Source organism: Globicephala melas, chromosome 9 (genome assembly GCF_963455315.2).
Source record: "Globicephala melas chromosome 9, mGloMel1.2, whole genome shotgun sequence".
Taxonomy (NCBI): domain Eukaryota; kingdom Metazoa; phylum Chordata; class Mammalia; order Artiodactyla; family Delphinidae; genus Globicephala; species Globicephala melas.
Genome location: NC_083322.1, coordinates 11734710 through 11746838, shown reverse-complemented (window position 1 = coordinate 11746838; position 12129 = coordinate 11734710). Strand labels below are relative to the sequence as shown.

The 12129-nt window shown below is 52.6% G+C and overlaps 1 protein-coding gene across 4 annotated transcripts in view; it reads right to left on the bottom strand.

The window, feature by feature from the left end:
- LOC115851786 (transient receptor potential cation channel subfamily V member 6) overlaps positions 1 to 12129 on the bottom strand; it is a 27976-nt gene extending 15847 nt beyond the window's left edge. The window contains exons 1-7 of one of the 4 annotated variants that reach the window (XM_060305199.2): positions 10234 to 12129; positions 8343 to 8548; positions 8135 to 8238; positions 6729 to 6782; positions 5850 to 6078; positions 4487 to 4619; positions 2904 to 3013 (exon numbers count right to left, since the gene is read on the bottom strand). Coding sequence is in view for 3 of the 4 variants with exons in the window: in XM_060305197.2 (XP_060161180.1) it covers positions 2904 to 3109 (206 nt within the window). In the remaining variant the exon portion in view is untranslated. The other 3 variants (XM_060305197.2, XM_060305198.1, XM_070046295.1) reach the window with 3 other exon arrangements.

Below are 12129 nucleotides of genomic sequence, written 5' to 3'. Positions count from 1 at the left end.
GAGCCAGGGACCCGATGGCCTGGGCCTGGAGAGTGACAGGTATGTGTGGGTCACTCGCAGGCTTCAGAGCGTGTTTTTTCCTACCCGTCTCTGATTCAGAGAGCTGGAGGGTACAGCAAGGAGTGTGCGCGCGCGTGTGTGTGGTCTGTGCCTGTGTGTGCGCCCATGCACTGTGTGGACGGGGGAAGGGAAGCTTAGGTGCAGGGGTGGGGTGTCTCTGTGGGCGGGGGGAGGAGGGCCACCCTCAAATCTGAAGAGACAGCAGCACTTCCGTTCCTGCTGTTGGGCCCAAGCCCAGGCCACGGAGCCTGAGCAAACAGTGCCATAGATTAGCTGCTTTCCGCACCCACCCAGGGGTCAGTGGGTTCAGGCTGGGTGGGGGGAAGACGCTGGAACCCAAACCTTGAACCCAGGACCTTTGTGCCCATTAAGCCGGCGTGTGTCTGCCTGCCGACCCACCCACCTTCTCTGTCCTGCTGGGCTCCAGGCAAAGACCCCCATTCAGGATAAGGCCCTGAGGTATTCCTCATGGCGGGGAGGGGACCTCCAGGAGGACCCGGCGGCCACTGCCAGCTTTCCTTTCCTCTCTCACCTCTCTCCACCTTTGCAGGGTCACCAGGGCAGATGGGAAATCGAAAACAGACTCAAAATGGGTGTGGAGGGCTGCAGCCCAGCCCCGACTGGGAGCATCGGAGCTGCCAGATGCTGAGTTCTCCCTTGGGGGCATGGTTCCTCCACCTGGGCACAGCTGATCTAGCTTGTTTGTTTTTAATATCTATCTGTTCGCTTGTTTATTTGGCTGTGCCAGGTCTTACTTGCGGCACGCGGGATCTAGTTCCCCGACCAGGGATCGAACCCGGGCCCCCTGCATTGGGAGCGTGGAGTCTTACCCACTGGACCGCCGGGGAAGTCTCCAGACTGATACTTTGGAACAAGTAATTCTGTAGCGTGGGGCGGTCCTGCACATCGCAGGAGGTTTAGCCACCACTCACCAGGTGACAGCAGCACCCCTGCCCCTCCGCTCAGCTGTGACCATCAAAAGTGGCTTTAGGCATTGCCTGAGGTCCCCCAGGGAGCAAAGTACTCTCCCTTGAGAACAACGGATTTAGGGCCCCAAAGTGTTTACATATAATTTTTTTCTGGTTTTGTCCCTCTGGGTTTGTTCCACGTCTTTCTGTGTTTTCCTCTGGTTTTCCTCTCACTGCTTCTGTCTCTCTGCAATTGTATCTGTTCCCTTGGTGTCTGTGATGGAGTGTGGGGTGTGTGTGCATGTGTGTGTGCTATGGGGTGTGTGTGTCTGTGGCCATGACTCTGAGTGCTCTCTGTGGAACCCTGGGTTTCTTTCTCTTGACCTCCGCCCCTGTGTTTGTTTCCCTGTCCGGCTTACTGTGTCCCCCCATCCCTGCTCCCTGCGTCCTCTTGCGGGGTCTCTCCTTAGCTGGGTTGTCAAGTGCAGCGCTGGCTGGGCAGGCCAAGAGGCTGCGAGGATGGAGCCAGGCTGGGGCAATGAGGTTAAAGCCACCTCTCACTCAGCCTGGAGTTTGGTCCAGTCACTGGGTTCACAAGCCCTTGTGTGCCAGCTCAGAAAGCCTGCACGGCAGCAGATGACAGGTCGGCGGGTGAACACACACACACACACACACACACACACACGCACGCACACACGCACGTCACAAGCTCCGCCCAGGGGCTCAGCCAGGATGGTGTTCTGCTTCCGTGTCTAAATTCCCGGGAGCCAGGTAAGCCGGGCTCTAGAGCTGGATTTCTGGCCGCCTGGATGGTAGTTTGTGCTAAAAACCCTCCAAGGTCCTTTTCAACTCAAACATCCTGTGATTCTGAAGAAACATGAGTCACGTGGGGTTGCACGTGTACACACGGTCACCTGGGCCTGCACAGTCCGGAGGTCTGAATTGTGGCAGAGGCCTCGTGCACTTTTCCCCGCTATGTGACCTTCGTCCCTGATCCCCTCTTTTCATTCCAATTGCTAACTGTAGCTCCATCCCTTTGCCCCCCTTTCTTACAACCTCTCCATCCTCATCCTTGAGCCGCTCGCACCATGGGGGACGTTGTGTAGCAGCTGCTGACTCTCCGCTTTCTTGAAGAGAGCTGGGGAAGGCCTTGCAGCTACTCCTGCCTCCCCAGATACGTACGTGCACGTTACCTGACACATGTTTCCGCGGGGCATGTTTTATGTCAACTGAATCAATATGTCACAGCAATGTTTTAGAAGGGTTGGTTGTGTTTGCATGTGTCTGTTTCCTAGCATCCTTGTAATTGTCTGTAGATTTTAAAATTCACAGGCATTGGCCCTCCTAGACCTCTACCCCGTTGCACAAGGTGCCAAAAGGGCACAGATGGCCATATCGATGTGAGCATCCCCCGCTCCCCCCGGTCTATTTCTCTCCACCGCCGGTCAGTTCTCCCCCTCCCTCCCCACCTCTGCAGAAAGACTGATCAGCCTTGAGAGCTCTCACTTGGTTTCCAACCTCCTCCCACCCCTCAATGATTATGAACATCTTGTTTCCTAAATCAGCCATCCAGGAGGTGACAGGGAAGGGGGTGGGTGCTGGTTTGGGGAGAAGCAGGTACTGGCTCCCCTGGTTTGTGAGAGGCTGGACGTTTTAGAGGGAGCCCCGCGGAGCTCTGACCCGACCCTAACTCTCTCTCCAGGTCTCTGCAGGCTGGGGTCAGGACTCGTAGTCCCAGCGTAGCCCCTCTGGAGACACGGCAGGGCGCAGAAGGGTGTCCAGAGCCTTCCCAGGGCAGAGCCTCTGGTCCTGCTGGCCAGGCTTCCTAGAGCCTTTTTCCTCCCACTCTTCCTGGTCAGACCCCAAGGCCTCTCCCTTCCACAGCCAGACCCCTCTGCTCTGCCGTCTCCCTCGATGGGCGTTTACCCACCTTACCTGATCAGAGGCACTCTGCTTGCAGACGCGGAAGTCAACCAGGAATGCAGTTGCTGAAGCGTGCACAGCTCCCAAAGGAATTTCCAAATGTGCCCAAGGGAGCCTGGCTTCTGGAAGAGGCATAGAGGGAGCAACTGATGCGTAATCAGAACAGCTGCGTTCCAGCTCCATCTTCGCCAGAAATCACGGTGGGACGTCGGCCCCATCACCTTTTAGTGTCCTGATCTGCAAAAATAAGGACGCTTAAGTTTTAAGATTTCCTGTTCCTTTCAACACTCTCTGCTCCCCCAGGCGGCCCCCCTCAGCTTCCACATGCAGAGAGGATGGAGGTCCGAAGGGACCCCTTATCAGAAAGGGCTCTTATCCCTCAGGTGAGATCTGTCTGACTCTGAATCACAGGGGCAGATGCTCCACCCAGCAGAGAGGAGAGAGGGGAGGGAGGGAGAACACGGGCACACATGGCTTCTAATCATCCTCTAGCCTTAGACGTGGCAGGTCCTGAGCGGGGAGAGGGTGAAGCTCCCCCGCTATGGGGACCCCCAGGGCTCCGGACAGCCAGCCAGAGCTGGGGACCAGGCAAGTGTGGCTGGCTCTCCCCTCGACTCCACTCCGCTCTGGGCAATGTCCCTGGACACTGGGCTTGGGGCGTGTGGGGAGGGGGTCTTGAGGCCACTAAGCCTCAGGGAAACACCCACGGTTTGGTGTTCAAGAGACAGGATCTAGCCATTATCTCGAATCGGATCACTGCTATTAAAAATCCAAGCCCATGGGAGATTGGCACTGACATATACACAGTACTATACACGAAATAGATAACTAATAAGGACTTACTGTATAGCACAGGGAAGTCCACTCAACACTCTGTAATGACCTATATGGGAAAAGAATCTAAACAAGAGTGGATATATGTATATGTATAACTGACTCACTTTGCTGTACAGCAGAAACTAACACAACAGTGTAAATCAGCTCTACTCCAACAAAAATTCAAAAACAAGACAAAACAACAACAACTAAAAACCCCAAGCCCAAAGGAAAACCCCTTTCCAAAAGCAGGTGTGCAAACCACAGCCTTTCTAGCAGCCCTGCAGTGGCAGGTTTTATTGGCAATCTCCCCCCAGTTTGTCCCCACCTGTACTTTTTAGTCTCTTTCTCTCCCCCCGCAAACAATCTCAGTGAAACAGCAAACGGGGTGATGATAAGAATACTCAGATTCTATTTATTTAGCCCAGGCGCTCACCCAAACACTCCACCACGTCTGTCATAAAAACCAAGCGAAGTGCCAGACCTGTTATACAAGCAGTGGCAGTAGCTGAAGGTGGGGAGGGACAGTGGGAGCAGGCAGGCGCGCTGGGTCTGAGCGTCGGGGAGCGGGGTCAGAGTGACCCAGGGGTGGGAGGTGCGCTGGGGGCCACTGCCTGAAGACCCCCCCCCAAGAGGCAGACCTGGCCTGAGGGGAGCTCTCTGCCTTCTCCTCAGCCCTCGATGGGGAGGCAGCTGGCAGAGGGGGTGGGTCTCCCCTTGGACTGCGGGGCAGTGCCAGGCTGGGGCTCGAGGGGCTGGGCAGATTCTAAGGCAGATACCTGAGGGGGACGGCGTTGGTGGGAGGCTGAGACGAGGGGCGAGAGGCCAGACCAGGGGGCCGTGAGGTGGCGTCCGGGCTGGGAACAACGGAGGGACAGAAGCCAAACGCTACGTTCTCCAGATAGCTGGCTCCTGATCAGTTCCGGCCCCACGTAGGCAGGTCCCCGGTCAGCCACCGCAACGGCAAGCACAAGGAAACAGAGAAAGCGACCTTAGCCATTCTGCAGCTTCTCTCACTCCCCTGCCCCACTGCCTAGGCTTCCGGGACCCAGTGCCCTCCCGGGTGTAAGACCCCCGTGCACCTGGGGTGTGGCCGCGGGCTCTGCTTCTGCACAGGTGCACTGGGACCTGCATGGGGGCCCTGGCGGGGTATGCAGTGAGCTCCTGATAAGATTGGCTCACAGGCCAGGAGGGATCAGTCCAGCATCCACAGGTTCTGCCCTAGGGGCAGTTCTCAGGCCACTGGCTCCCTTCCTTGACCCCTCCCCCTTCTCCAGGACATGCTGACTCCCAACTCCAAGAGCTGACTTTGACGTGTCCCCAAGCTACAGGGAAGTCCAGAAACCGGTATGCAGTTGGGGCTAGGCCTAAAATCTTTGTGCATGGACCAGAGTGCAGGAAACCTCAGAACCCTCGGCTGTCCGCTGGAGTGTACGTTGGAGGTGCCGGTGTGTGATTCTGCGGCCAAGGTTGTGCCCATCATCGAAGGTGGCAGATGGATGGACTAAAATGTTTACTGTCAGAGGTACCTGAGTGCCTGCAATATCGAGCTAAGATGTCCCTGCAGTTCTTCTTGCTGCAGACTTGGTGCAGAGGGTAGCCCTCTACCCACCAGGTCTAGATTTGTCCATCTGTCCCTACAGATGGGCAAGGGAACCATCATGGGGCTAGGTCTCTCCAGGAGCCCAGAAGCCATGGGTTGGTGTCCTGCTCTGCCGTGGTGAGCTCTGCGACCTCAATCACAGAATCTCTCTGAGAATCAGCCTGCTTGCCTGTAACATGCAGATAATAATCCCGCTGCAGGATTTATTCTGTAGGGTTCTTGTTAGGATTAAAGAAGATAAAGAACATTAAACATTCTCTATACCGAACAGTGTCTTATGAATGACTGAGTCATTTGCTTTGTCATCTTTGCTTGGGCGGGAGTGTTTGAAATTGAACACATCCAGGAAGTAACTTTCAGATGTCAGAGGTGTCTTGTCTCTGGGCCCTGAATCTCGTGGTACCTGATACCTCTGGATTCAAACTCTGCTAATTACTAGCTGAGCGATCTTGTACAGTTAAGGTCCCCCGCTCTGAGCCTCAGTTTCCCATCTACGAAATGAGCAGTCATACACACCTGACCTTCGGCAAGGAACTCACCCTCTCTGGGCTTTAGTAACTGTCTGTAGCTAACGTGCAGGCCTGTTACGGGACTCAGATGAGGCAGGTGTGGCAGGCGCCTGGCCCGTGGCAAACGCACAGTAATAGCCTCTATGCTGCACCACATTAACGCTGTCCCTTGACCTGGCTGTCTTCCGCCTCTTACTTGCAGAGCCTCAGAGGAAGAAGCCAAATCACACCGTGTTCTTCTCTCTCCCCGTCTGAGAACCTGGCACAGAGCATACGGTGAACTGTGTTTTATAGAGAGCGATCTGTACCGAGGAAATTGCAAGCTACTGGTCTGGCCAAAAAGTTCGTTCGGGTTCTTCTATAACACCTTACAGGACACCCAAACGAACTCTTTGGCCAACCCAATATTTGGTGGGTGCCTGTCCTTTCCTAGGCCCCAAAGGCTAAGGGAGGGGCCCAGAGGTGACAGAGGAACAAGGGAAGGTGGCAGGGGATTACGTGTACGGGGGTGGTGTACGTCAATCCCCAGCCACACACAGAGAGAATGGCTTCTGCCCCTGAAAGGGGAATGGGCCTGCGGAAGGCGGGCAGGGACCAGCAGTTGGGATGAAGGGAGGGTGCGGCCTGCGTGCAGCAGAGGCCCCGTGCCTGCAGTCACTCTCTCCATCCCAGCTGCTGGTCCTGAGCCCCCACTCCTGGCTGGCCTGGGACTCCGGGGTGGGGTGGGGCGTGATCACTGACGGAAGCCCGAAGCCATGGGGCCTGAGAGCCTCCCTGGGAGGAGAGACTAGCCAGCCATGTGGGGTAACATGCTCTGACCCAGGGGCAGGAGACAGTCTCCAAGGCCTGGGTCAGAGGTCAGTGACCTTCATGGAGCCAGAATCTGATCTATCTGTCTGTCTCCCTTACCTTCTTATCTCTGGATCTGAAGGCCTGGCCCGGAGAGAGATGAGTGGCGAAGGCCTGAAAGGGGAAAAGTAGGAGAAGGCAAAGGTATTGCAGTGACACGTCTTTCCGTCACTGAAATGCTGGCAGCTCGCGTGCTTTCCTGTGTGTGCTGCTGTTTCATGATCACAGTCACAGCAGGTAGCCAAGTCAGAAGTCATCAGCTAATCCCGTCGCAGAGCAGGAACCGGACACTGGGTTTTGACCTGTATCCATCACCCCCGAAGGGCCCTGGCTGTCCAGTGGGTCTGCTCCTGGGGATGAAGAAGTGGGCAGAGGGCAGCAGAGTGGCCCTCACGTTAGCCCAGCACCCAAGGCAGCCCCTGGCCAATGAATTCGGAGGTGGTGGCAGCGGGGAGGGTGGCAGCGATGGTGTCTGCGGGAAACTGTGCCAGCCCCCCTCAGTCGACCCCACAGCTTTATCGGGAAGGAGTCCGGCAAGCAACCCGCCGGAGGAAGCAAAGCAAACCACTGGCACCTGTGCTCACACGGCGGACCCCTCCCACAGACGCCTGCTACCGCACAGGTGAGTGGGGACCCCCTGGTCGCAGCCTGGCCTGGCACAGTCCCCGCTCCGGCACCGTGGCCGTAACTGCCACCTCCTCAATGCCACGACCGACAAAGAAGCAATGCAGGCGATGGGAAACAGGTGTGTCCAGTCCCACCCAGGTGGCTCCCGCCTGGCTGCCCTCCCAGGGCGGAGAGAGGGGCCCTTTGATCCAACCTCCCTGTCGGTGTGACACCACCCTGTGTGTCAGAGTAGTTTCTCTCCTGGCATATTTCTCATTTTTTCCTCATTAGCCTTAAGAAACAGGTGGGCCCAACCCAGAGAAGTCAGTGATCCTGGCTCCTATGTCAAAGTCAGGGCACTTTCTCTGTTTTCATCGAGTGATCTCGGCTGCTGGAGGGGCCTTGCCAGCCCCCATGTGCCGCCCCGTCTGTGCTCTCGGGGCCCACAGAGGCTCCCGGCCTCCACTTAGCCTCTCTCCCTCCCTCAGCTGCAGCGCCCCAGACCTCAGCTGGCCTTTCTCCAGCCAGCACCGGGGGAGGGGGGTTGGGGGGGTTGGGGGGGGTGGGGGTGGGGGGACGACACTGGCCCTGCCCTTCCTTCCCTTGGCTGCAGGCAGAGTTTTCTCCAGAGGCTGTACCACCACTGTCACCAGAACTCAGAACCTTGTCCGTCAAACACTTTGCAAGTAGCTGGGAGGCGACCCATTTTTAAAGTCCAGAGATACCTGTAAGAACACAACCTCTCATCAGCTCCTTGCCTCTGGCTGGTGAGGTGCATGGGAACCAGAATGTTCTGCTTCTCTATTCTGAAGAAACCAGGGAAGGGGCAGACAGGGGAGAATGGTAAGCGTTGGGGGTACCTGAAGACTTCCAGGCGCAGGAACCGCAGTATTTCTGTTACTCTGTTTGCGTGTCCCAGTCTCTGCAGCCCCATCCAATGAGCGTGGCAGCCACCCTGTAGTCACTGGGACAAAAACATCTATCAGCTTAACACTTCAGCGCCCAGTTCACTTACTGCATCTGTCGTGCCGCACAGCGATGCCTGGGTGTCTTTCTTTCATTTCTCACTTGGGCTCCTGTGGGCAGATGTAGAATCTTGTAGGTTGCCTTGAGTGCATCTTTCAGCGGGTACCACGTGCCGGCCGGTTTCGTGAGCTCTGCTGCTGGGATCCTTCCCTCTTTTTTTCCTTCTTCATAATATTCCACAAGCTCTCCTTTCCCCCATTCGCTTTCTCTTTTTCTCTGTCTCTTGCACACACGGAAGTATATATAAGCTGAGAACATTTCCCAACGATTAGTGATGTTTGCATTGTTTTTTATCCTTTGCAATGTGTTTCCACCCCTATTATGTCTGTAATTATTACAACCCTACACAAAGGCTGGTAATTTTTTTTAACCACCTTTGACAAAGGGAAAACAATCTGAACTATGTCCAGTAGGAGAATTAGAATAAAAACAGGTCAATCATTCATAGATTCGGTTAATGAATATTTATTACCCACTGCATTGTACCAGGAATCACGCCAAGCACTGGGAACACAAAGATGAATAAGATGGGCATTACATTCTCCTTTGTGGAGCTTACAGTCTGTTAAGGAAAACAGACATTTAAACAAGTAAGTACAATAAAGTGCAGGGTGTATAAGAAGAAGAAATTATGGGTGGCCTGGAAACAGAAGAGGCAGACTCCAACCTAGCCTATGGGTCAGGGCCCCCCACCCCCCAAAACACACACAAACACGATATACGATTGTTAAGCTGAGACTAATAGGATGAATAGAAGCTACAAAGACGGAAGGGAGGATGGTGCAGAGAGGTAGAAAGGTCCAGAAACTGTGAAGGCCAAAAGGAAGGAAAATGGAGGAGGAATGAAAAATTCATCTTGGTGAAACAGAAGGCCAGGAGAGGTTGCCGGATGTCAGCTCATGGAAGGGCTTCCAGTCGATCACAGGTTGAGGCAGGAGTTGCATCTTACAAAGATCAATGTGGCTCTAGTGTGACCGATAGATTGGAGAAAACCAAGACTGCATGCAGACAGCACAGAGAGGAACCCACTCCTGGACTTAAGGTGGGACATGATGGGTGCTTGTTCTGGAAGAATAGCGATAGGGTCTGGAGAGATAGAGACAAATGAAACAGTCTTCAAAGCGTATTAAATGAAAAAAGCAAGAAGTGTTTTTCTAATACATTGTACTATATTATATGTGTTTTTAGAGGAATATATACATAGGTATGCTCAGATATGCATAGAGTATTTTTAGAAGAATAGATAACAAACTTCTGTTTGTGAGAGTCCCTGGCGAGAGTACATGAGGGGCTGGAACAGAGGTACGAATGCTTTTTTCTCTGTGTATCTTGTGTGCTCTTTGAATTTTGTACCATGTGGTGTATCATCCGCTCAAAAGTTATTCTTTTTCAAGGGAGATGTTTTATAGAATCTATGAGACTTGAGATTAACTGCATATGAGAGTTGAGACAGGTGTGTTGAGGATGACAGCTAAGATTTGAGCTCAGGCAATCTTGCCCACTTATTTGGTTGGAAACACTGGTGGAGGAGTGGGTTTGGTGAGGAAGAAAAGCTGCTCAGTTTGGGACATGCTGAGTTCCAGGTGTCTGTAAACTATCCAGGTAGAGTTGTCTAATAGATCGGCATCCAAGCTGTTCATGCCTGGAGCTCAGGAGACAGATCTAAAGTGAAGGTATGAAGTCAGGAATCATGAATGTGTGTGTGTCAATACCATCTACGGAGGCAGCTGGAACTTCCCAGGTGGTGAGGAAAACAGAGAGCCTTGTGGACCAAAAATATTTAAGGGATGGATAGGAGAGAAGCAGGCAAAGTAGGAGGCGTACGTGGCACTAGGCATGTGCTGGGAAGGGGTGAGTGGTCCACTAGCATCTGAACGCTACAGAGTTTGCGCAAGACTCGGATTGCCAGTGGGGTTAGCAACAGGTAGATTACCTTGATAGCCGGAGAGGCAAGGTCAGATCACAATGGGGTGAGGACTCAGTGTGAGGTCAGCAGACAATAGACTCTTCTCTTAAGAAGTTTGGCCCCGAAGAGGGAGTAAAATGATAGGGCAGGACCTGAAACGAGAAACGGGAGTTGAGGGAGGGCGATTACAATGTCTTTGCAGGGGGGAAAGAGCAGAGCATGGTTATTTGCCGACTGGCGTCGCTAGGGGCGCGAGAGAGAGGCTGAAGACACGAGAATGAGAGGAGTTACAGGACACAGTGACAGACAGAGCTGCCTGAAGAGCAGAAAGAAAACTGCGTCTGGAGCACAGATGGGAGCCTGTTACCTCCAGAGGCAAGGATGAACAGCTGCTGACAGACAACCAGAGGCACAGGCCAGGGATGGTCTCGTAAAACAAATGATGGGGCCATCCAAGCATGGAAAGGAATAATTTACCTCACATATTTAAAAACATACCAGGATGCAAATGAGATACAAACACTTCAGACTCCAAGTCTCAAAAAACAAGGATAAGACAACCCAAAAATAACAACCAAAAAACCCCCAAAACAATTCAAAAATGGGCAAAGGACAATAGACATTTCTCCAAGAAAGAAGATACGCAAATGGCCAATAGGCACATGAAAAGATGTTCAATGTTGTTAGTCGCCAGGGAAATGCAAATTAAAACCACAATGAGATACCACTTCCTAACCAAAAGGATGGTTATTATCAAAGAAACAGAAAGTAACGTGTTGGTGAAGATGTGGAGAAACCGGAACCCTGTGCCTTGCCTGAGGAAACATACAACAGTACAACTGCTGTGGGAAACAGTATGGCAGCTCCTCAAAAAAATTAAACGTAGACTTGCCATAAGATCTAGCCATCTGCTTCTAGTCATATACCCAAAGAAACTGAAAGCAGGAACTTGAACAGATAATTGTATACCAATGTTCATAGCAGCATTACAATAGCCAAAGGTGGAAGCAACCCAATCGTCCATCAGTGGATGAATGGACAAACACAACGTGGAATATACATACAATGAAATGTTATTTGACCTTTAAAAGGAATGAAATTCTGACTCATGCTACAGCATGGATGAATCTTGAAAACATTATGCTACATCCAATAAGCCAGGTACAGTAGGACGAATATTGGAGGATTCCACTTATATATAAGGTAACTAGAGTAGTTAACTTCATAGACAGAAAGTAGAATATTGGTTATCAGGCACCATGGGGAGGGGATAATGGGGTGTTAATGTTTAATGGGTACAAGAGTTTCAGTTTAAAAAACTCCCTGGATGAACAGTGGTGATGGTTGCCCAACAATGTGAATGTACTTAATGCCACTGAATGGTACACCTAAAAATAGTTAAAATAGTAAATTTTATGTTATGTATATCACAGTGCATTTTTTTAAAATAAAGGAAGGATAAAGAGCCTTTTTTCTTGCAGTTTTCTCGTTGGGGTTTGGTTGGCAGGTGGGGAGAGAGTCCTACGGGGTACGAGAAGAGGCGAGAGGCTACAACCTCAATGCCATGCCTGGCTCTTCCCACATGAAGCCCTGTGGAACCAGGGAGGATTCACCGCTTACAATCTAGGGCCTCATGGGGTGGAAAGGAAGATGACCCAGCCATTGGCCTAGCGCCCCTACCTCATGTCTTCAGTTGCCAAGTCTAACTCTGCTTGAAAAGATACCCCCTTTTCCCAAGATGTGGGGCTTCCAAGAAGACAGAAGATATGTGGGGCCCTTTGCTCATCCCTAGATGCTGATGTGAAGGGCAAGGCATGGATGGCCTTTAAGAATTATTCTGTCCACCCTCCCAGGATTAATGGGCATGAAGGTCAGTCAGATGCTTGCATAGGCAGTGTCTCTCTCTCTGCCCGCCCCCCACCC